General features: G+C 36.5%; 1 protein-coding gene across 5 annotated transcripts in view; it reads left to right on the top strand.

Annotated features, from left to right (window-relative positions):
* The window catches only part of LOC114241650 (protein Fe65 homolog), a 73903-nt gene that overhangs the window by 3615 nt on the left and 43962 nt on the right, over positions 1 to 26326 (top strand). The window contains exon 2 of one of the 5 annotated variants that reach the window (XM_028172539.2): positions 8579 to 8765. In XM_028172539.2, coding sequence (XP_028028340.1) covers positions 8618 to 8765 — 148 coding nt within the window. In that variant the 5' untranslated portion in view covers positions 8579 to 8617. Of the gene's footprint in view, positions 1 to 8568; positions 8766 to 22452; positions 22599 to 22632; positions 22652 to 26326 lie in introns of those variants that run through there. The other 4 variants (XM_089739426.1, XM_089739427.1, XM_089739428.1 and 1 more) reach the window with 4 other exon arrangements.

Genomic DNA, 26326 nt, shown 5'->3' with positions numbered 1-26326 from the left:
GTTGTGATTAAATTTTCAGGAATTCTTCAGACTGGTCTAGCAGATTCTCCTATGAAGTTTGGTAGTGATCAGATACAGGTCAGATCAAGTATTTATCAGCTAAGCCAGGCTTGACAAGTCAGTGATACAAGTCGGCAATTTTTAGAACAATACTATCAATCATGTCAATTATGCTGTAATAGTCAGCTTAAATTAAAATTTTCTGTACATTTGATACTTTATTAAATCGACGAATAAGCAAAAGTAATAATTTTAACAATTCATTTTTTTTAATTACCATAATTACTGGTAGTAAGTAGGTACCACCACCCTGCCTATTTATGCCGTGAAGCAGTAACGCGTTTCGGTTTGAAGGTTGGGGCAGCCGTTGTAACTATACTGAGATCTTAGAACTCATATCTCAAGGTAGGTGGTGGCATTCACGTTGTAGATGTCTATGGGCTCCAGTAGCCACTTAACATCGGTTGGGCCGTGAGCTCGTCCAACCATCTAAGCAACAAAAAAAGACGAATAATCAAATGTAAAAATTAATACTTTTACCAATAGCAAACATAATCGAAGGAAACAAAACTGGGTGTAAGCTAAGATTGGAACTCCGCATTATAAATCTAACAAAAAGCCATTTTGCCAGTTTTTCATTGCGCTATGCCAATCCTGTCTTTAAATACTTCGAAGTACTTAACAGACGGTCGGTTACTGTGGTATTCACTAAACTTAACATCAAATGGGTCGTCAATTCACCCGTACGCTTTCTCACATGAAAACACTTACTGGTGGTAGGACCTCTTGTGAGTCCGCACGGGTAGGTACCACCACTCTGTCTATTTCTGATGTGAAGCACTAACGCGTTTCGGTTTGAAGGGTGAGGCAGCCGTTGTAACTATACTGAGACCTTAGAACTCATATATCAAGGTGGGTGGCGCATTTACTTTGTCTATGGGCTCCAGTAACCACTTAACACCAGGTGGGCTGTGAGCTCGTCCACCAATCTAAGCTATAAAAAAAACATTTTTGTTAGCTTTAAAAAACAACTGAATTTGAGACAAGCCAGAGAGTTTTAAGTAGTAAATCATAATCAAAAACCTGAATATTTTAACCAACCAATTTAAACGGTACCTCCAATGATAAATTCAGGATAATTACGTAGATAAGTCCGAGCTCAGTCCTTCAGAACTACAATAACATAAACCCGGTAGTGGTACTCATATACCTGACCTCTTTAACTCACATTTATAAATAGCGCGGTCGCCGGAACTGGGAATGTTCATTACACCGGTGTTAGTTTGTTACGAAGCAGTTTACGCGGTTAGCTTTATTAACTCACTGTGCGCGCTGAATAGTTTCTTGGTTCTTCCGTTCTTATTTCGTGTTTGATCGTAATTTAATAAAGTAAAAGTTTACAGTTTACAATATATAGGTATCGCACCGAATATCATTTGTAAGCGCGTCGTCCATAAATCAATATGGTCAAAAACTTCAATTTTTATTTTATACTAGTTGAGCCGGCAGACTTCGTAGTGCCTCAATCGATAAATAAAAGGCCTAAACTTTTGTATAAAATCGACTTAAAACAAACAAAAGGAATCCGTCAAACAAAATTGTTATTTTATTTAATACCGAGTATTTTTATATTTGTCTACCTTTTAAACCTTCTCTGGACTTCCACAAATAATTCAAGACCAAAATTAGCCAAATCGGTCCAGCCGTTCTCGAGTTTTAGCGAGACTAACGAACAGCAATTAATTTTTATATATATCATCTAGGTACGTATCATCTATTATTCCATATATTATGTAAATTACCATTTCATATTCGCGGTTTCTGTATTCGCGGCATATTTACGGAACATATACCTTGCGTATAAAGAGCTTTTACTATTACTTAGATGTAGCGTTCGAATCAAAACTGTAAACTGATTTAGGGCTAATGAGTGATACGCTGCACCTCTATGCGGAAGATTGGTTATATCTGTTTAATATAATTCTACATGATATGTCTCAGAAGAAGTGCACGTTATTTCGGATCTTCCCGATCGACTGACGGTGCGTTTAGATACCTCAAGCACCGGTCACCGGTTCTTGTCGAACCCGTCGCTTGCGACGAAGGGTTTCATGAGTAAATTAACCCACAGCCCACTCAGTAGGTCGCATTTCCGATGATTCTGCGACGCACTGCTCTGGCTAGGGCTAGTGTTAGCAACTTCACCAGGTTAGGCCCCGTGAGCTCACATATTCGTTCAATGAATTTAGCATGACCCCTCATGGTCACTAGAATAGGTTGATTAAAAAAAGGAAGGAATGCTCTACCAAGTTGTTGTGAGCTTTCTCATGTTTTTTTTTTTTATTACCCCTGTAGGTAGACGAGCACACGGCCCACCTGATGGTGAGTGGTTACCGTCGCCCATGGACTTCAGCAATGCCAGGGGCATAGCCAAGCCGCTGCCTACTGCTTAATACTCTCCACAAGCCTAGTTTGAAGAAGGACATGTCATAGCGCTCGGGAAACACCGTGGAGGGGAGCTCATTCCATAGCCGGATGGTACGTGGCAAAAAAGATCTCTGGAAACGCACTACCACCACTCTTCTATATCTTCTATAATAAATAAAAATACGTATAATAAAAATAGAAAACAACACATCTGACTTTTCATTTTCTCTATCTATATAGTAAGCTAAATTAAAAGCTCGATCATAAATAATACTTAATATAAATAATTAACGTCGTCTGGACATAAGCAACAGAGTGAGAACACTGTTTTTTTTTCTAACTAAATTGGCAACCTTGACAGGCTATGCCAGTGTAACCGTGTAGGTGAGCTTTCGTGATTCGCCAAAATAAGTCACACTCAGTCCGGTTTTGCCACTTACCATCCGGCTATGGAATGAGCTCTCCTCCACGGTGTTTCCCGAGCGCTATGACATGTCCTTCTTCAAACGAGGCCTGTGGAGATTATCAAGCAGTAGGCAGCGGCTTGGCTCTGCCCCTGGCATTGCTGAAGTCCAAGGGCGACGGTAACCACTCACCATCAGGTGGGCCTTATGCTCGTCTGCCTACAAGGGCAATAAAAAAAAAAACTTAACTTTTCGAAGCACTCAAAAATATCAACTTCGAACTCAAGTTCGAGAGAAATTTGAATAAAAGTAAAATGATTATAAATGAGTCTGTCATTTCGGTAATACGTATTCTGTAGGGGGGCTCTCGAAGCGAGATGAGTTTTTAATTTATGACCCACTTTGACGTGAAGACGACAAACTCTTACCTTGAGGTGTGATTTATGGAGATTCTGTGGACGTTTTCGTTCAACAATTTTGAAGTCTGCTCAATATAATGTTGATTAGTTGAACTTTGAATAGAAAGTGTGAATTCGCACACAAAAAACATGTTGTATCATTAATCTATATAATCTTATACCTTTAAACGAGCAATTCTTGTATATTAATATATAGGTAAGTATTTAATCTGAATCTCGGAAACGGCTCCAACGATTTTCATAAAATTTAGTATACAGGGGATTTCGGGGGCGATAAATCGATCTAGCTACGATTTATTTTCAGAAAATGTTTTTTTATTCGTGTTTTCAATAATCAACTCTTCCCGACATCTATTGGCGAATAATAATACTATTTTTCTTAATTGAGGGCAACTAACCGCGTTATAAAAAAAAACCGAGCAAAGCTCGATCATCATCTAGTATCTAAAAATTGTGTAATATTTTATTGGATACTGGTGGTAGGACCTCTTGTGAGTCCACACGGGTAGGTTCCACCACCTTGTCTATTTCTGCCGTGAAGCAGTCAAGCGTTTCGGTTTGAAGGTTTGAAGGGTGGGGCAGCCGTTGTAACTATACTTGAGACCTTGGAACTTATATCTCAAGGTGGGTGGCGCATTTACGTTGTAGATGTCAATGGGCTCCAGTAAACACTTAACACCAGGTGGGCTCGTCCACCCATATAAACAATAAAAAAAAATCTGCGTAACGCATTTTGACTACGTTCATTGTAATATAATTTTATTTCAAGTGTATGTATCTAGCTTCGATCCCCTGTGATATCACGGCTTAAATTGCTTGAGGTAGCGTAATAACGGTTTATCGAAACACAATAGCGTATGCATACACAAATTTAGTCTGCTTTTCTACAAACCCAAAATACACGTTTGCAAAAGCCATATAAAAACATCTTGAAGATTTCGTTACGGTCGAAGGCTTATCGGATGAATTTTCTTTTAAAAAAATGGGTTTGGTATCTATTTAATTGAATATGCGATTTCTAAAAGGGCACATGTCGCATATTTTGTCAAATAAGTTTTTTCATATACCTACATGTAGTTTTGAGGCTTACCTACACCCATTTTATAATGATTCCAGTAATTTTCGATTTCTAATTAACACTAAAATATATCTCAAAAGTCAATATTTTAAATTTTACACTGCTTTAGAAAATAATCAGTTTTTTTTTTCATTTCCTGAACATTTTACATTTTCAGAGATGTGCCTTTTTCGAAATTGCATATTCAATTATGAAATAGATTTGTTCAAAATTTGTCTGATAAATCTGACTTGGAAACCATTGTATGTTTTATTATTTACATGGTAAATTAGTGAGCATCTTAATGCAGACAAGACCAGAATTCACATACTAATCATAAGTAATTGCTCTGATCAGATCTTGCTTCATGAACTTGCAAGCACACGCAAATGAAGATGAAGATTGGTTATTTGAAGACTCGTTATTTAATTACCCATCGATCAATGGTCTGTTAGTGACTGTGTTAACGATATTTTTAATTCTAGCATCGTAAAAGTTTATTCCTATGCATCTGTCTGTAGTATAATCCGATCCAAAGTCATTTAAGTACAAAATATAAATAAGAGTTTAAAAAAAAACTAAAAAACACGCTTTATATAAAATTCAACAAAAATAATAATTATAAAGTGTTTTTTTTTTTTTTTTTTCTTTGTCTTGCTATCAGTCAGCTACACTATGAGCAGATGTGTTGAGAGCTGTTAGACGGTCAGAGCAAAATCTCCATCGAGACTGCTCCACTCTGTCAACCGTGTCTATCAAGACTTAGGATTTGTCTAGTTTTTGTTTTTTTAACTATTATTTATTTTTCATTTTTTAGTTGAACTTAAATTTTTTCAATTTTTTTTTTAATATTCTATTGTCATCGGTCCTCGATAAATCTACAAAGTTTGAATAAAAAGTCTGGCCGCTTAAAGTGGGTCAAAATCGCGTCTAAAGGAGTCAGTTACAAACATACAAACATACATACAAGTGTAGCTAATATAAAGCGTGTAAAAAAAAATACATTTCACAGCGTTATAAAAATGCGAAATGCTTCAAATATACTAATTAACACATCGGAGTTCACACAATACAATCTTTCTATTGTTTTCGTGAACTCTTTTAAGGTATTTCGGAACGTAAACTTTAAGCTTTAAATCATTTTCCACATAGTCCATTTTCCAGTGTTCATTTTTGAACATTTTTAAACAAAAGTTATGGGTCAAACTCGTTTATATTATAAATTACGATATATTTTTTGCGTTAATTATTTTTTTTAAGCATAATTCTAGTTATTATGAGATGATACCATTATATAACATGTTTTCGACACTTTGTGTTTGATTATGTAAATGGTAAGTGATTTTTTTATGTTGACTAAAAATTACAATTTATTTTGCTTTAATAACGAGTATTTAAATGATTTAACTATTCCTGGCGTGACGTGAAACATTAAGATTTTTTTTTTAAATCAATCAAAAAATGCAGTAGCTAACATTACGAGTTACACTTTATCAGCTTTGATAAGCCGACGCTCACAGCCAGTCTGATGTTATTGACTATGATTATGGTGACGGTGACCACTTACCATCAGGTGGGCCGTATGCTCGTCTGCCTACAAAGTTAATAATAAAAACAAAAAAAAACACAATACGCACCCCTGCCAGTAGAGATACCAGCAGTACCTACTAAAATGTTACAATATTCCCTTCGAATATTTCGATTGACAGAATTGTCGTTGAACGAATAGGGCAGGGGTTTCCTTAATCAGTATTCAGGCCTCGCACGCGAGATGAAGGCATGAATATTATAAAACACATGGAATTGGGACGTCCTTCGGAAATGTCTTTAAGTACTATGTGTTGTTACAGTGCTTTGTGTTTATATTTCCTGGACTACTTTTATTTTTTTATTTTTTCTTAGATGGGTGGACGGGCTCACAGCCCACCTGATGTTAAGCGGTTACTAGAGCCCTTAGACATCCACAACATAAATGCGCCACCCACCTTGAGATATAAGTTCTAAGGTCTCAAGTATGGTTACAACGGCTCCCCCACCCTTCAGACCGAAACGCATTACTGCTTCACGGCAGAAATAAGCAGGGCGGTTGTACCTGCCCGCGCGGACTCACAAGAGGTCCTACCACTAGTAATTACGCAAATTATAATTTTGCAGGTTTCATTTTTATTACACGATGATATTCCTTCACCGTGGAAATCAATCGTGAACATTTGTTGAGTACCTACGTATTTCATTAGAAAAATTGGTACCCGCCTGAGATTCGAACACCGGTGCATCGCTCAACACGAATGCACCGGACGTCTTATCCGTTAGGCCACGACGACTAAGGTATAAGATAAGGTATGCCTTGAACGATATTGTGGCTTATAGGTTGATCAGTTAACTCTGCCTATTTCTGCTGTGGGGAACCGATGTCTTTACAATTAAGACTCTGTTGTGGCCATTTTAAATGGAATAGTCTCTCGTCTGTTTTTAAATACAGCAATAGAATGTTGAAATTATGCTTAATTCAATTCAATTAAATTCAATGTGATGAAGAATTTATGGTTGATAAGTCACGACATGTCAAAAAAATTTTATAAAATATAAAATTATAAAATATTCGCAATATATTATTTTCGTATGTTAATTGCGGATCCGCAATATATGTATTATAAATAATGCTATAATATTTAAAGTGAAATAAGTAAATAAGTAAATTGGACCCAAGATAGGAGCTTCACCTACGTTAAAGTGCATACAATATCAACCAACATAAATATTCTTCAACCTATTTGAGTGAGATCTTCAAGATCCTGCTCATAGCCCCCGGACGAGAAGAGGACACTGGTCGACGTGGCGAGGTATATATTATGTAAGCGGGGTACCACTGGCTCACTCATCACAAGACCTCTGTGGCGGGTAGCCATCATACAACGCAAGATAATTGACAGATGCCTGATTCTCGCTTACGACATTTTCAAGATAAAGCGCATATATACAAGTTCCGAACAACAACATTCGGACCGTCGGTCTACCGAGCAATATCACCCGCTCGGTGGAAGATCTTCCCTTTGTCGTTAAACATCCCAAACCTCCGAAGCTGTATGTCCGATTGAATTGAAACTGAGCATCGTTGTTCATTTCAAGCCATGAACGCTCACTAGGAACTGATTTTAAGGAAAATGTGATTTATTTGCCAGAGACATGGTACATTAAATAATGGTATTATAAAATTTTAACACTCCAGCATGTTCTTACTTGAATAAAAAGTGTGCAAATATAAAATAAATATAGAATTAATTTAAGATTACTAACATGTCAATTTATAATATTGCATTCATAAATTATAGTAATAAAGAATTTAATGAAATTCATGATCCATTAAAATCATAAAATAATAGATTTAGGTAATCAATTACAAATTATTAACATTTTTTTAAAGGTATTTTATGACCTGGTAACTAAGACTTTTATGTCAAATCTTATTTTAATTTTATTGAAAACTTTTTTATATAAAAAATATATTATGAAATGAAATGAAATGAAATGAAATATAATCTCAGTAAAATGGTGGTCATTTACTGAGACTTTTTCAGTCGACTTTTTGGAGGATCCCGAGAAGTTACGTCCAGCGGCTTTGTTCTATTTTCCCACATTTGTGCACTTTCACAGATACTAAACAGTTAATAAACCACCGTTATTACACATTTAATGCTGAAGAAACACTAAATAGACAAAATAAAACAAATCACACAACTACACTCCCCGCGTTCCCGCCAAAAAGTCCTTATGGTCAGCTAAAAATGATTTTAAAAATGAATTAAAAATTATTTTTGCATGCAGTACGCGCCGCGCCGTGTGCGACTAAAGACAGCAAGAGCTTAGAGTGAGAGCGCATGATCGCCGCCGCCATGATGTAATAACCTTTGCATTAGACGCCTTCAGCTCTAACACTAGGAGCAGGCTTAGGGACCCCGGTAACCGTACTCGTCGAACTCGACAAGGAGGTCGACGTGCAACTTAACCCATGCATCAGCTCGCTGAGTTTCTCGCCGGATCCGATCCGGTAGTAGATTCATTCACGAAGCAGCTGCCTTTGAGTTTTTAGGTCTCCTTTGGAGTCGCTCGGGCAGCTGTTAGCAAATCCCACCCCTCCTGGCTGAGCCTTTGCTCGCCCACCTGTCCTGGTGAAACTGGAAAGGCCTCCGCGCCACCAGTGATCCTTCAACCATAAAAAAAAGATATGTTTCTTTACTGGCGCGGCTTATAATAATGATAGTGATGTGCAGGTGAGGTGAAGACGAGTGATGTCCTGGGGTGCGCGCTAGATGCTCTCGGGGGCGATCCTGTGCGCAGCGCCGGCGTCCTTGCGCGGGCTGGCCCCCGGGCTGCCAGCGGCGCGCCCGGCCCTCCTCGCCGCCCTCGTCATGCACGCGCTACACGACCATCGCATCGACGATGACTCCAGCTTCGTAGGTGAGTCCCGCCAATCCTACACGCGTATTTTTTATTTATTGCTTAGATGGTTGGACGAGCTCACAGCCCACCTGGTTTAAAGTGGTTACTGGAGCCCATAGACATCTCCAACGTAAATGCGCCACACACCTTGAGATATAAGTTCTAAGATCTCAGTATAGTTACAACGGCTGCCCTACCCTTCAGACCGAAACGCATCACTGCTTCACGGCAGAAATAGGCAGTGGTATCTACCCGCGCGGACTCACAAGGACTCACGATGGCTTACACTAATAAACCACGCTTAGTGAAGTAAAGAAAAGTAAGTCACTAGTAGACCAGTGGGCGAGAATACACTGACGAAAGCGGCTGCTGTTTGATTATGTCCTCAAAAACATTTGTTACGATATGTCATACATTTTGCTGTATATTATATTTTTTGTGTGTTGTATTAAGTAGTTTAAAGAGAAAATAAAGAGTCAGTATTAAATAATTGAAAGACACATAAATTTTGACTAAACGCGAATACAGTTGGTATTGCAGATAAATTTCTGGAATATTAATGGAAAAAAAATGTGACCATTTTATTATTTATTATTAGAATCATTTAAGAACTATTTTGTAAAATATGTATATTCTCAAAACTAATTTGCAACATCGGTATAAAAAAAAACAGATTGCTAGGTGATCGGGAAACGAAATTGCTCTTACAATTGGCGCCAAATTTAAAAAAGGAAAACAAATGTCAAGTACTAGTCATAGGTACTGAATTTGAATTATCTGAGTTCGATATTCAAATCTAGTGCTAAGTTTTTTTTTCTGCATTAAGCCGAAGAGTTCTAATACTTTCAGTATTACCCTCGTATTGTATTTGAAAATTGAAATTATGTGGAATTTGGTATTTAATATGACGCACACCATTTGACGTCATCCGTCATGCGCGTGTACAACGCTTATGTTGCATAACACCATGCGACAAATTAAGATTAAGAATATTTCAATATTGAAACGGTAGTCGGCTGAGAAATATAAAAAAATGTATAGTGCCATAGTGTTCACTATGTTTTCTATTCACTCTTCAAATTGGACGTGTCTCTCGGAAAAAGATGACAAGATGGCGGTTTTGAAGTCAATGTCAAAAAAGCATCGAAGATTAACCTTAGGTTTTCCTAAGTCAGGGCCAGAATAAATCAGTAATAACATGATATTTTCGTCTTTATTTCATGTATTAATAAAACCCCAGACAATCGTCTAGGATCGTTGTAAGCACGCGATGTACAGTTGACCTCAGACAGAGGCGAAACTACAAAAGTTAAAATGTACAGATTTTTTACCAGACAATATAAAATACAAGTCGTAATATGTCAAATTGAGACCTAACTTCGAACTCTTCTTGAGACGGCATTGGGTAGGTGAGCTTACGGACTCAACCTGAGCGAATTTGCCAACATTAGCCCTAGCCAAGGGCGGTGCTTCGCAGAATATACCATCGGATCGGAATCACGACCCAATGAGAAGATCCGGCAAGATACTCAGTGGGAAAAAATGCAAAAATAGACATATAGACGTGGAAGTACTATCTGCTCACGTGTGTCCTTGTTACTTAGTGACAAAGTATGATTCTGGATTTAATATTTCTTAAAATTATGTATATAGGTACTCATAAATTTTTTTATATTTCTATTTTCAAGATGTTGTCAATCTCGAGTGCACTTATAATTGAGGTGACGTCTGTCATGTACTTACTGTCAATTTGTCAATGTTTTGTATTGATGATCATTTTATTGGTGCAACTGTTATAAATAAATAGATAAGTCCGAACGTGTCCGGTAGGTATAAGCGGCACCATCAGCAAAACAATGATGCCCTCTTTATCTATGAGGTATTTTGAAGACACTTTTCGAGTTCTTACTGATCCAATTTTATTGATGCGTAGGTGTTAAATTCTATTAGATTGTTGCATATTTCAGATTAGAATGATTTTTTTTATATTCTCTGAATACTAGAACAGTGAACGAAAATTATTGAAAACTATTAAATCTTAATAATCAATGATAAAGTCTTGCAACAATAATCCGACGAAATCTTGTAACACTTTAGCTCAGCTATCGCTACGATCCCATGTCGACGCTCTGTAAACATTTTACATCCCTTCTCCTCGTGAACATGGATCGGATGGAATGGGGTTTGCGAAATGGGCTATTGGGAGGTGTCGAAGTGCGCTAAATTACCCATTTCCCGTGTAAGGGTCCTAAATACCATAATACCTACATGTTGGGGTGTTTAGATTGTCCTTAATCCCGAAAATGCAGTAGTTTGTTTGGCGTTGAATACATAAAGCGAATTTTCTTCGGCTTTCGAAAGTACCATTAGCTATTTTTTTTTACTAGTGGTCCCGTAGTAGTCGAAATTCGACTATAATTAATTGGAATTGTAAGTTTGTACACTATTAAGATTGTATTTTATACTTCTATAATCACAAATTTCGCCAAGACTACACTATAAAAAATATTAACAAAGACAAACAATATTTAATCTATTCTCAATTTGACAACAGACGTCAAGAACAAAAGTTTGACAATAAATAGTATGAATGCGTGTGTGCGTCAAATACATGGTATGTAGTGTGTGTAATGTTTTCTTTATTGATTTAATGTATTTTTTATGCATTATTTTAAAAAAATATTAGCATTGTGCACTTCTTCTCTATATTCTCTATAAGTGTTGAAAATTTCATACTTTTCCGTCCGCGCAATTTTCGTAAAAAGGGATACAAAGTTTTTTCTTCACGTATACATATATAATATAGATTTGTTGTTCAAGTCACAGAGTACTCTTTCGTTTGCAGCATTTACTATGGGTGGTGGTCAAGGCTGTATGGGCTAAGCCCTTTGTCTGCCTATTGGCGAATTATGGTCTAGAAACAAGGCCATTAACTCCAAAAAAAAAATATATTGGCGAATTTAAAAACTATGAATGGTGGAAGTACTCAGTTTTCGGATGTTATCAAGTAAATAATTTATTTTTTGTAAAACAATGCCAGGGTGACAGAAATGTTGATACATAAACAAAAAAAAACGTGAAAAAATAAGGCATACCTACTTTTCCAATTACAAATAGTTTTGACATAAAGTTGGCCCATTTTTGAGCATTGTCCTTTAAAACTCATTCAAAATCTTTAGATCTGAACACGTAAAATTATATGTTAAATAACGTTTTTGTAATACATTCGGATGATAGAGGCAAGTCGTTGTTTGCCGAATGTAGCGGTGCCCGTCACGCGAGCGTTATCGGCAGACATCTTGGCGTCGCGTATCGCGTCCGCCTCTGACGCAGTATTGTGCATGCGACCTCCTAGCCAACTGTGGGCGCCTGGTACTTTTCGCTTTTAATACATTGATGAATGCTTAGTAATTTATTAATTAACAATGTTGATAATTTATAATAAGAACATCTATTTAGAGTTATGAGGACCTGGTACTTTTGATTGTGACGCTTTGAACTTTGATGGTTAAATTCCACCTAAAAAATATTTTATTTAATTAACAAAAGTTTTATTCTCTTCACTTTTGGTGATAATTTCAAACTAACCTAATTAATTTATCTTGCGAATTTTGTAATTTATAATTTCTCGTGTTTTTTTTTGAGCCGTTATCAAAAAAAATATTTTTGCATACGTACATTTGCATAATATGTACGTAAAAAATAATAACGGTTGTACGAATTATCCATTTATTGTATTAGCTTAAAATGAAAACATAACATTTTACAGTGTGCTTTATAAATATTTTCCACTGGGCTAAAGTCATAAATGTTTGTAAATACAATTCGTGTTCCACAAAATCTTTAAACGCGCCGTAACAGCAATTGTTTAAAAATTCCCAAATACGCAACTGGAACCCTTTGAGTACAATCAATTTAATTCGACGTCCACACTGATTAGCTCCACTCACTGGCGACTGTAAATGGCGCCAGTGGACTGCACCCCTTATCATAATTCCTGAAAGCATGACTCGACGTGTTTTCCAGAAGCCAAAACCAATTCTAAAAGAGCGTAACCTTACACATATTTTCATACAAAAATCGATTCTAACAGCAACGAGTTCACATTAATATTTTGTTGGTACACAAGATTATGTTCGTAAAGGTGGTTTTCGTGTGGAGCTCAACGCGCGCTAAGGGTTTGTTTCATTCATTACGCGCTCGCGGAGTCTTGAAGTCACGATTTTCATAGTAATTTCGGTTCAATTAATTAGTGGAACGACCTTATTATGTGTCGGCTGGTTTTCTCGGGGTTGTTTGGACTACTGCGTCATAGAATACTGAGAAGTAAGTTAATGCTTAATTATTACGCAGCGTGTAAAGGAGGAGATCAAATTACCCGATAGGAAAATGTAGATAAAATTGCAGTAAAAACTCTCTGTTATTAGTGCTTTTGTAGCGTAAACAATATAATTCAACAGTTCAATACTCGGGGCCAACGGTCTTGCGTGCGCGTGTACATTGCGCTGTGGACGCATGCCTTTGCGTTGCATTGATGGTTCACAAAGAAAAATAATCTCTATACGCGAAGCAAAAACTTTGTATCTCTTTTTTCTCTTTACAAAAATTGCGCGGACGGAGATGTATGAAATTTCCCAGACTTATAGAGAATATAGAGAAGGAGTGCAAAATCCAATATTTTTTAAATTATGCATTTATAATACTCATTTATAATCAATAAAAAAAACATTACACACTACCATGTATTTGACACACACGCATATAATTATATTTTATAATATTCTTCGTTTATTGTCAAACTTTTGTTATTGCTTGAAGTCTGTGGTTAAATTGAGAATAGGTTAATATTGTTTATCTTTAATATTATTTGACTAGTGTGGTTTTGGCGAAATCTGTAACTAGAACAATAATAATATTCAAACTTATAATTTCAATTAATTATATTCGAATTTCGACTACTCCTCGACAGCTAAGTACAGCTTTATAATCCAAACTAGGCCTTCATGTACTACAGGAACTAATGAAAAGAAACATATTAGCATCGGGAACTTGAATTTAAAATCGAGTATTTTATTTGGCAAACTAATATCCAGATAAATAATCCAGATCATCTGACTTGAAAACCCGGTCGCACTCATATGCCGCGTGCTTCTAACATACCTACTACATTGACTTTATGATTCATACGTACTATAGTGCATTATTTCAGTGCACATATGTACCTATAGTCTATACTAGGGTTACGTAATTGTAACGCTCTAGAGAATTTCAACATTGACATTTAGGGTTGTCATATATGAATATAAATATTCTCAAAAATATTTTTTATTTATTTACATTATTCAAATGATTTTGGTTGTGAGCGTGATCGAATTTTAATCTATAAATCTTCTCTCTTTCTCTTCCTATTTACTCCACTTAGTGGTGGAGTCAGCTTTCCTTATTCTACACCTGCACTTCGTTCTGTCTTCGACATCCTAGTCAGCAACATGACATTCCCTCTTGTCCTTTTTTCACCTTGCCTTGGGTCTTCCGATTTTTTATCCATAAATCATAAGGTACCACCACCCTGCCTATTTCTGCCGTGAAGTAGTAATGCGTTTCGGTTTGAAGGGTGTGGCAGCCGTTGTAACTATACTTCAGACCTTAGAACTTATATCTCAATGTGGGTGGCGCATTTACATTGTGGATGTCTATGGACTCCAGTGATCACTTAACACCAGGTGGGCAGTGAGCTCGTCCACCCATCTAAGCAATAAAAAAAGGTCTCATAACAATTGTTAAAAAATAAAACCGATAGTTAACCATTAATATTAATACATTTCAACATTATTAATTTTACGAATTGATCTCTCGATCATTATTAATATTATTTTCATATCCAACGACAAGTGAGTTCGTCCAAGATCACCAATACAGAAAATGGACGAATTGACAAGAATTGGTACAAGATATATGTCACCTTTAGAAATAAAGTGGTTCAACTAAAAAAAAAAAAAACTTCGAACAATCCATTAAATATGTATAGTATCAGTTTATTAGAATTAAACAGTTTTTTTAGCCCAGAAGCGGAGAAACATACCCTTTCCGTTTCTTTGAAATCAAGCTATTATCTTACGTCATTATAAATGAAAAACTAAAAAAAAATATAATTCTTCAATTACGTTTTTAAAGTTTACCAACAAAAAGGTAAAATTTTGGATTAAGCCACTTTAATTTAAAAGGTGCGAATATGTCACTTCAATTATATTTACAAACGACAGTGCAATCGTTGACAACATTTTGAAATTACTAGTTTAAAATTGATACCTTCTCTTCTTTATCGTTCCCTCACCGCTGAGGATCACGACCACATGTCGTCGCGGCCTAAAGGATAAAGACGTCCGGTGCATTCGTATGTAGCGATGCACCGGTGTTCGAATCCCGCAGGCGGGTACCAATTTTTCTAATGAAATACGTACTCAACAAATGTTCACGATTTACTTCCACGGTGAAGGAATAACATCGTGTAAAAAAAAAAAAACAAGTGATTTTCCTCCACAGTGTTCGATCTTGGGTGGCATGGACCGCATGGTACAGAATACCACCAAGTACTTCCCACTTACCATCTGGTTGGAGTTCTGCCCACGGCGCACCTACCCTCTATCATTTTAAATTATAAATGTAATCTTTTTTTATTATTTATTATATGTCGTGTCAACATTATCTATTTGTGTTCGAATTAAAACTAGTGATCTTGGATAGGTAATTAATTACAGCCCTACGGTTGTTCTACATACGCACGAATGCACCTATTTAAGTAACAACAGCACAGCGCTTTAAAAATATCGTTCTATATTGATTTTTCTGGCACAATTAGTTTTGAGTTTTAACTGTGTTTTTTTTCATTCCACGTGATATTATAACGTTAAAAAACACGCACTAAGCACTCTGATCTTAAGGTGATTACATTTTCTATAGTTACTGTTCGATTTTGGGGTTTACATTTTGAAATCTCCCGCCAACTTGCCCGGTACTCGCGCAATCAAAACTGAGCGCGACACTAGCGCTACGTGTTGCCGCAGTTTGTGCAACATTGGGAAAAAGGAGTCGTGAAATCTTTGAGCAGTTGGCGGTAAGTCCGTAATTCTTTAAATCTTTAAAATATCATAAAACTGAGCTATCGTACATTTATGATCATTCGACCGGATTTTACCTGTTACGAAATCAAATACCAGTGATTCAGTATAACAAAGACATAATTATTGTAAAAACAATTCCTACAAAAACTTTTATTCGTAAGTAGGTAGTTGTGTGTTTTTGTGAAAAACATAACTTCTGTGTTTTGTGTTTTACAATAAAGAAATTTATACAGTGATTCATAATATACATCGGCGTTCAGGTATTTAGTATTATTTTCGTTACAATATTAAACTTTATTTCAAATTTGTTGCGAACTTTATACTACTTAAACATATCTGACGCCTTGCCGCCATTACTTGCACGAAATTAAATTTCAATAAAATAACCATAAAATATTTTTATTGATAATTCTTATTGTTTGTTAAATCTTAGAATCTTTAATTTTGTCGTATTAAATAGATGTAACTGTAGTTTTTTCTTCGAATATTAATTAATTAATTATTAATATTGTTTTGTGTTACAATTTTACTTGGTAGAACTTTCTTTTAATATTTGTTGTTTGATTATTCGTATTTTATAATATTCTACTAATTCTTAAATTGTGTTTTAAACAAATTAATTTGTAAATTCATAAGTACCTACCTAAATAAAATTGTAAGATGGCGAAAGCAACATCTGGAAAAAAAGTAATAATTTCCGATGACGATGTCGATCAGTTGTTGCAACCACATCAGACAACCAAGGAGATGGCATTTATGCGTTTACAATCGTTGTACGAGATGTCACGAGTAGTTATAAGTAATACTGATATGCAGCCACAATTTCGCGCCCGTTTTAGAAATATTGTCGCTTTGAGAACTGCATATGAAAGTGCTATGAGTGAAATGATTTGTGTCCAAAAACGTTATAATGCGTCGTATGTACCGTCATACGACCAAATCAAAGCATTTGATGAGATGTATTACTCTGTTTGTAATATCGCGGATAGTCTAAATTTATCAGGTAGTGATAATACTAGATGTGATTTCGGTTCCGGTAAAACTGTAAAACCTCGATTACCGAAATTAGAAATTTTCCACTTTGACGGAAAGTTAGAAAATTGGCCCACATTTAGAGACACTTTTACTAGTTTAGTACATTCTAATACTGATATAGTTGATATTGAAAAATTTTATTACTTATTGTCGGCTGTGAGTGGCCCAGCACTCACTATCGTAAAATCAATGCCGATAACAGCAACAAATTATTCCATTATATGGAATTCTCTAGTTACACGTTTTGAAAACAAGAGGGCGCTAGCGACTTCATATTTAGATAAAGTCTTTAGTTTCAAACCATTACAATATGAGTCAGTAGACGGCCTAAATGCCTTTTTACAAGCGTGTCAAGATAGCGTCAAAGCATTAAAATCATTAGACATACCAGATTTATCAAGTTTTGTTTTGTTTTATGTATCTTTGCGTAATCTGGATTCAACTACTAGGCGCGCATTTGAAAACAAAAATGTACCAGGTGATCTTCCGACATTTGATGGTCTTATCGCTTTCGTGGAGAACCAGGTCCGTGTCCTGGAAATGTCGGAAAGTAAATCGGTCTCTAACCAAAGCACAGACAATGCAAAACCTATATACGCAAAGGGTTACCAGAATACCAGTCGTTTTGATAAAAAGCTTAATAATTCAAATACCAGGGTAGGTGCGCCTAGAGCATCTTTGGCTTCAGCCGCAACTGCGGTTACTAAAAGTCTTCAGAACGAACAAAACTCAAATGAAACTTTAAATAAAATAAAAAAATGTTATTATTGCGGGAAGCCTCATTCAATATATCGGTGCTTCGAATATAGTGATCTCACTCCTGAACAACGGCTCCAAAAAATAAAACAGTTGAAGCTATGTGAAAATTGTTTGCGTGATGATCATATATTAAAGAGTTGTCCATCTAGGGTACGTTGTACAGTTTGCAAAAATATGCACCATCACACACTTCACATCGATGCTGGCGTTGGTGCCAATTCAGGAAATAATGCCAGCTCGGTGGCTCTTACCGTTTCTACAACTTCGACAGTCTTGCTCGGAACCGCAATTATACACGTCGCAGATTGTTGGGGCATTTATCAACCCGTACGTGCTATAATTGATAGTGGTGCCATGACGGGCTACATAACTCAAGACTGTGCATTAAGGTTAGGACTAGGGCGGAGAAAGTGTGATTTCAATTCCATTGGTCTAGGTGCCAAGCCTATTGCAGATCTGGGGCTAACTACCTGTACTGTAAAACCGCGTCAGTGCAACAGCCCCATATTAACTACTGATGCAGTCATAGTTACGAAAATAGCCGGAAATCTACCAACTATGTCTATCTCAGATGATGTGATCCGTAAATTTCAAAATCTTTCACTTGCTGATCCAACTTTTGGTACATCGGGTCCCATCGACATGATATTGGCCGGTGATCTATTTCCTCAAATTTATGATGGAGAAAAGATCATGCCACAAGATAAGAACATGCCAGTGGCATTGCATTCCATTTTCGGCTACGTCATCGCAGGTCAAGTATCGATTTCGGGTCATAGAACTGTAGACACGGAAAATCATCATATCAAAAACGATAATACAAAATCATTTGTGGCTCTTTCTGTGAACTTGGAGCAAGAAACGCAGTCTGTCTCTGAGAAGGAAAGCATTCTTATCAACGAATCACTACATCTAGATAATATATTAGCAGGGACATTGTTTGATCGCGATTGTAACCGTGATAAGAGAAATAGGTATTTCGTAAACTACTCTTTACAACCTTTTATAAAACTTGGCGTTTCATCTGGAGCAGAAAAACGTAAATACATTGATATAGAAAAGAAGTTGGAACGCGATCCGAATTTAAAATTTATTCGTGAGTACCAAAATCTTGGTGGACACAAGAGCCACGTAGGTGCGGTACAAAACGTGGATTCGATATTTATCATCCCGCATCTTTGTATATTGTGGCTTTCTAGTACAACAAACAAATTGGGAGACGTATTTAACGCATCATGCAAAACAATACATGAATGGTTTAACGGCCTCCATTGGCTTAATTACTTCCAGTCAGAGGGTCCAGTTAAACCTATAACTCTAAGCCTAGAACGAAAAACTTTAAGTACTGTACTTGTCTCAACAGAAGTCATAGAAGCATATTCACTGTTGGACCTCACTAACAGATACTCTAGTTTTAGTAAGCTTGTGAGTATAATCGCGCGGTCTTACTTGTTCATCCACAACTATAGAGTCTTTCAATTAGAACGTAGATCGCTGTTTGTGGATGACAGCAGAAAGGCTCACGATATTATTATTAAAATCGTACAAAGTCATTTATTTGTGGACGACATTATGGCCTTACAAAAAGGTCAGAGATGTTCTCAGAGTTTGCGGAAACTAATTACTTTCATGAATTCAAACTGTTTTCTCAGGGTGGGGGGTAAATTGTCTAATTCTAGTCTTTCACCTGATAGGAAACATTCTTTACATTTACTCAAAAATTCAATTTTTACAAACATTTTAATAGATTATTGTCATAAATTTTATTTATATGTTGGTCCTCGCACTTTGCAAGGAATTACAACAAGTCAATGTCTCATGATTATTTCAGATAATGCCAATTTTGTGTCGGCTACGAAACATTCAGCAGATGTTACGCGTTTTTTCGAGTCTTACTTAGAAAGCTTATCAAGAGAACTTGTAGCGCGTAATATTCGTTGGAGCCATAACCCTCCTAGTGGTGATCGTTTCGGTGGTTTCTATGAGTCTGCAATAAAATTTGCTAAATTATATTTGAAACGGATTGTAGGAGACAAATCATTTCCATTCAAAGAGCTCCGAACGCCTTTTGCTTGGGTTAAAGCAGTTCTCAATTGTAGACCGCTATGTCCACTGTTTGATGATCCAGAGGAGTTCCAAGTGCTGACGCCGACACATGTTGTGATCGGGCGGGAATTGTTCGCTGTACCGGTATTCGATATCAGTGAGCATCGTTTTTTGCCTCGCGAGCGGTGGAAAATTTTACAACTCTTTTCACAACTTTTTTGGAAATGGTGGGGCCAAGATTACCTCCACACATTTCAGCAGCGACAAAAGTGGTTCAACAGCTGTCGAATTTTAGTTCTCATTAAATCACACGCACCACCACCACCTTTACAGTGGGATCTAGCCCGAGTCACTGTATTTAAGCCAGGCGTGGATGGTGTCGTGCGAGTGGTTAAAATTCGTATAAAAAATAACGAAACGACGCGTCCTGTCGTTAAGCTTTGTCCGCCCCTAATAGCGACGAACATAGAGTTAGCATTATAACATAAACATTAGCTCATAATAAGATTACATAAAGTTAGGCCTTTGTGTGATCTCTCTTTTAGTTATAAGTCAAGTTTATTGTTTAAATACTTAGATTTAAATACTTAAAATAATTTTAATATAAATACAGTCCACTGTGAAACTGAATCAACAAAACATTGTTATTGGTATCGTAATGGGAAATCCGGGCGGATTTCGGTGGGGGGAATGTTCGATTTTGGGGTTTACATTTTGAAATCTCCCGCCAACTTGCCCGGTACTCGCGCAATCAAAACTGAGCGCGACACTAGCGCTACGTGTTGCCGCAGTTTGTGCAACATTGGGAAAAAGGAGTCGTGAAATCTTTGAGAAGTTGGCGGTAAGTCCGTAATTCTTTAAATCTTTAAAATATCATAAAACTGAGCTATCGTACAGTTACAATGATTCTTTGTTACAATGCTATATGTTTATTACTGTGCATAGAACGCCTTGGCAAGATATAAAAGTGTCTCGATTTATCGAACTATATAATAAGTATAGAGTGTAATTCTCAATCAAGAGTTTACCGGGTAGGATTATTTAAAACAATGACGTATTTATTCAAAGTACTTACATAATTAAAAAATACAATGTTATTGATAACACGGGTCAACACCAAATTTGACTTTGATTGCAAATCATAAAATTATGATACTTTAGATCGTAATTAGACGGAAAAAAAATACATGGCATGAAACAGTTTGCTTTTGAGCTTTAATAAATTGACCACATATGAAACAAAATGCATCAGCATCGTATTTACACTTTCGTGACATTTTAAGTTTTTCTGGGCTTGTACAAAACATCTGATCGTTGTTTATGACTCGAGTGTCATCTCGGATCCTCCCGATCCACTAACGGTGCTTTTAGGTACTTCAAGCACCGGTCACCGTTCTCGTCGAACCCGTCGCTTGCGACGAAGGGCTCGACGAGTAAATTAACTCTCAGACACAGCCCACTGAGTTTCTCGCCGGATCTTCTCAGTGGGTCGCGTTTCCGATCCGGTGGTAGATTCTGCGAAGCACGGCTCTTGCTAGGGTTCGTGTTAGCAACATCGTCAGGTTGAGCCCCGTGAGCTCACCTACTAATGTTAGGGTTACGCTGACATAGCCTCTCAAGGCTATCAGCTTAGGTAGGAAAAAAAAAAAAAAAAATATGACTCGTGTGCCATCTAGTGGCACTGTGTAAACTTAAACACCCCACTCTCATAGCGCGGTTTTTTTGAAAGTATTAAAATTAATTAGAATTTATAAAAAAAATTGAAAAATGAGTACTATTACTATAACTATCACAAAAGCAAACTTTATACCAAGAAAAGGTATTTTATTTTCGTTTTTGTGAATAATTAACCGGAAAAACCTAGCATAAACGTTAGGACAAAGAACGAATTTTTTTTGTAGAGTTGTGTAATATATGCGGCGCTATATATTTATGTACGTTCTGATGTGATGGCTTATCGTAAATCTAAATATCTAAAGCCATTTGAAAAAAATAATCAACAAAAGCAATCGATTTTATTATGTAACAAAATTTCAACATTAACTTAGATTACTACTAACACCTTTTTATTTAGATTATTTCCGCGGATTGCTTACGAGTAATAAAACAAATTAAAAATGTATAATTTAGAAATCAGATACTGTTTATTGCTATATTATTATGTCAAATTTATATTAAAGGACTTAAGCCAGCGGTACTGAAACTTTGCCCAGACACGATAACATGACACATTAGTCATCAATTGTTTATTTTAAAATCACACGCGATGTATTTTAAAGATTATATCCATTTCATGTACGGTCGAAAGCCTAGAAATGTTGTTAGCAATGTCAATGACACTGGTAACAGTATAGACTACAATGTATTTGCGCTCTGGCGATTTGTACTCCAAGATTTTTCACCGAACAGTTTATAAAAATAATTAAAAGTATTTTTTTTCCATTATAAGGTATAAAATGAAGACAATAGGTTTCCTTTGTGTCTTTTAGCCTTTTGTTTAAACTTGGTTGGCCTATAAATAATAAAAAATCAATAAGGAGACAATAACTAAAATTCTTTTGAAATATTAATTTTTGATAAAACTCAAATAGTTTAGTATTTTTAATTCACTGTTTAAATTAAAAATTAAGAATGACAAACATTCTCAATTTTCCCACGAATAAAATGTATAGATGATCCTTGCTGTTCTAAAGTTGAGTAGCGCTGGTATAAAACAGAGGAGGGTGTACTTTCGCCCCCCCTCTGACAGAGCCAGTACGCGTCGAGACTCGATCGAGGTTGCATGCGTTGTTTGCCTTGGTCGCGCTACAAGAAAAATCAGTGACATTTGCGCGTTGGATACTTCGATATAAATAGTGACGCTTCGAGTGTTTTTTCGTAAAGTTTAAAGGTTTTTTTTTTAAATATATATGTGTGTGTGTTTTTTTATGTTAACGTTCACGGGTATATACAGAGGTTTCGGACGTTGCGTGAAGCGACTTACTTGGCCATTATTTTTTCAATTCACACTTTTTGTATTGCCGAACGGAAATTTCGTGTGATTTACAAAACGAATTATAATCGATTAAGTGAACAAATTATTTATTTTCACTAACGTGCAGCTACTGGAATAGTTATCGATAAAAATACAGGAATCTTTTATTTTGATTATTAATTGAGCTTTATTTCTATGACGTCCAATTAATGTTACGAGAAACAAAGAGATCTCAAACGCTTTTGATGTAAGTAGGGCGAGCTTTGATCCAGCACGGCTTTGTGCCGCCTGCCTCCACCCTGCAAAACAGCGTCGTGCTTTAAGAGTAGGATATTTGTTATTCACAAGCAAGTGTGTTTCCCTCATCTGTTGATGTGGATAGCGGTATTCATAATGTGGTAGCTATGAACTTCAATAATTTATAATCGATTAACATCAGATGAGCTCTTATGAGCTGCAAAACTAGGTATGCTATTAATGAAAAAATACCACAACCACACTACTTATAAACCATTTATAGGTAAACCCTTCAAATAAGCGAATTTAGTACAAGTCTTGTTTATATTATATCACAATCAGTTTCACTATTTTATCGTCGATGAAGATTTCAACGTGGAACCTAGTTCTTTTGACACAATCCACTGAGTTTCTTGTCGAATCTACTCAATAAGTCGCGATTCCGATCCGGTGGTAGATTCAGCGAAGCAATGCTCTTGCTAAGGCTACTGTTAGCAAGTCCTCCTAAGTTGAGTACCGTGCGTTTTTCTACCAGTCCTTAGCCTACCAATGATTAGGTAGGAGGATATCCGAATTTACTATTATCATTCTGTTTGTCCTGCTGTTTTTTTTTTATAGGATGAATCCTTAAGATTTATAGTATAGAGAAACATATATATTAGCTTAAGTTTAAAGAAAAATAACAGTGTTATTATAGTCAGGTATGTCCTAATTAACTTCAAGGTGAATCCGAAATCGCCTCCGAGCCGTGTCGAGGTTATATGAAAAAATACTTAATATTAATGTTGTTGTTTGTTTGTTTATTTAACTTAACGCCATAATAATGTAACGTAATTTTTTTAGTAAAGGAATTGACGTTAAGCCTGGAAAAGTTATAAAATTTGACAAAAACTGACCGTTTACTGTCACACACACACTGGTGGTAGGACGTCGGTGAGTCCGCACTGGTAGATACCACCACCCTGCCTATTTCTGCCGTGAAGCAGTAATGCTTTTCGGTTTGACGATGGGGCGGCCATTGTACTGTAAAAACTGAGACCTTAGAACTCATGTCTCGAGGTGGGTGGCGGTATTTATGTTGTAGATGTCTATGGGCTGCGGTAACCACTTAACACCAGGTGGCCCGTGAACTCGTCCATCCATATTGCTATCAATATTAGTATTGTCTTCGGTTTTCGTCAGGTCGTTGACATAATTAAAATTATTTTTAGGGTATAACTCCGCGCGTTTTTTTTAAATTTTCATCATCATATTTTCGATGTTTCCTGATAATATCCATGATCACGGACGATCAAGGTATTATTTGTCGGCATACGAACATTGTATAACTGAATATTGTTCATAAATTTAGTAAAGGAAAAAGAAAATGTATCGTAGAATTACGAATGGAATCCCAGAGTGCAATATCTTCTTGCTGTCGAAGACATACGGATTATCTGTTGGTGGGCAATGAGAAGACCAGTAGTAGAGGATACGGTACAAAACATAGAAGTTCTTCCTTGAACCTCAAGGCTCCAAGTGCGACTGGGATTATCGATAATTCTTTTTTTTTTTTATTGCCCTTGTAGGCAGACGAGCATACGGCCCACCTGATGGTGAGTGGTTACCGTCGCCCATGGACTTCAGCAATGCCAGGGGCAGAGCCAAGCCGCTGCCTACCGCTCCAAGCCGCTGCCTACCGCTAAATAATAATTCCTAACTATTCTGCATAGTCAAATAGAAGTAACCGGGGTTTTAACTCTTAGCAATCTTACAGTTCACGCTGCTCTGATAGATTAGAGATAAAACTGTCCATTGTGCTATTGTGTTATAATTATCTTATTGTAACGTATTGAGTGGTGAATATTTCGTAACAAGGCCGCGAGTTTGAGACCATGGGTTTGAGCTATTCATTATCGCGGCTTAAAAACGGGGTCGCCTATTAAGACGTCGTAGTTAAATGTCTATTGACAGAGCAGACGAGCTTACGGCGCTCTTGACGTTAAAACGCACTTTTAGGTACCACGAGCACCGGTCACCGTCCTCGTCGAACCCGTGGCTTGCGACGAAGGGCTCGACGAGTGAATTAACCCATAGACACAGCCCACTGAGTTTCTCTCAATGGATCTTCTCAATGGGAAGCTGAAATAACTTCTCAAGGCTATCAGCATAGGTAGGGGGAAAAAAGCATTTTTTTTGGATTGAATTTGAACATGTAAATTTAAAGAACATTAATGCTTGCTTAACAGGTACTAATTATTAATCCTTAAATTTTTATTTAGGCTTAATGTCACTGCTCATAGTAGCTACTGTCGGCTCACGGTATCTTCATGTGATTCTCGTTCAAGTCGTTTTATTGGGTTTGCTCAACATATGTATCATAAATACGAGATAACAGCTAATTCTTTAAGCATCGAATTCTGTCTCGTTTACTATACAGATCTTCTGGAAAGCGGTGAAAACATCTATATGGTAGGTTTTCATTAAAGGAATCGTCTGCTTTTTATGGAAATGGATCTTGTCTCCGTAGATTCTCAGTTCCTGCTTTAATGTCATTCGGCTTTCATTGACCCTCGCTTTCCGGGCGGGAGTCAATACTTGAAGAGTCGAAGATTATTTGGTTTTCCTTTAAATTAAAAGGCCAGTTTATCTCGCGAATCTTCACTCCAAACAGAATATTAAAGAATAAATAAGTATATAACATTAACGAGTCTGAAACGATAACATAAGCCGCAACGCCTTCGAAGCGAAAATGATCGATCGTATATATGATTGCGAGTTTATTTAAAAACCAAAACGGGGCGCTGGTGATTGATCGCAAAGGCCGACCTCGATATGAAGCGGTGCGTGGCCCCCCCGAAATGAACTCGTCACAGAACGACCCTTAGATTCTGTTTGCACGAAGATACTAGTTAGCAACTTTTATGTATTCGATGAATATTTTACAATACAATTGAATATGCAATTTCTAAAAGGGCACATGTCGCATATTTTGTCAAATACGTTTTTTCATATACATGTGGTTTTGAGGCTTACCTACATCCATTTTATAATAATTCCAGTAATTTTCAATTGCTAATTAACACTAAAATATACATATCTCAAAAGTTAATATTTAAAATTTTACACTTCTTTAGAAAATAATCAGTTTTTTTTTCATTTCCTGAACATTTTACATTTTCAGAGATGTGCCCTTTTCGAAATTGCATATTCAATTAAGACTGCGGTTATATGAGAAGGGCTTTATAACAAGACTCGCATGAACTGTGAGAGGAAATGCGAGAGAAGGCTGTGAGTGATAAGATAGACACGAAGAGAAGGAGATGCTGCGTCAATCTCGTCTAATGTAGAATATGGCAGAAAGAAGGCAATTGAGACTTGAATTAAGCTTAATCCCCTCTCTATGCAAGAAAAATAAGACAACACAT

Source organism: Bombyx mandarina, chromosome A1 (assembly GCF_030267445.1).
Source record: "Bombyx mandarina strain Sakado chromosome A1, ASM3026744v2".
Classification (NCBI taxonomy): domain Eukaryota; kingdom Metazoa; phylum Arthropoda; class Insecta; order Lepidoptera; family Bombycidae; genus Bombyx; species Bombyx mandarina.
This window is presented reverse-complemented; position numbering and strand designations above follow the sequence as displayed.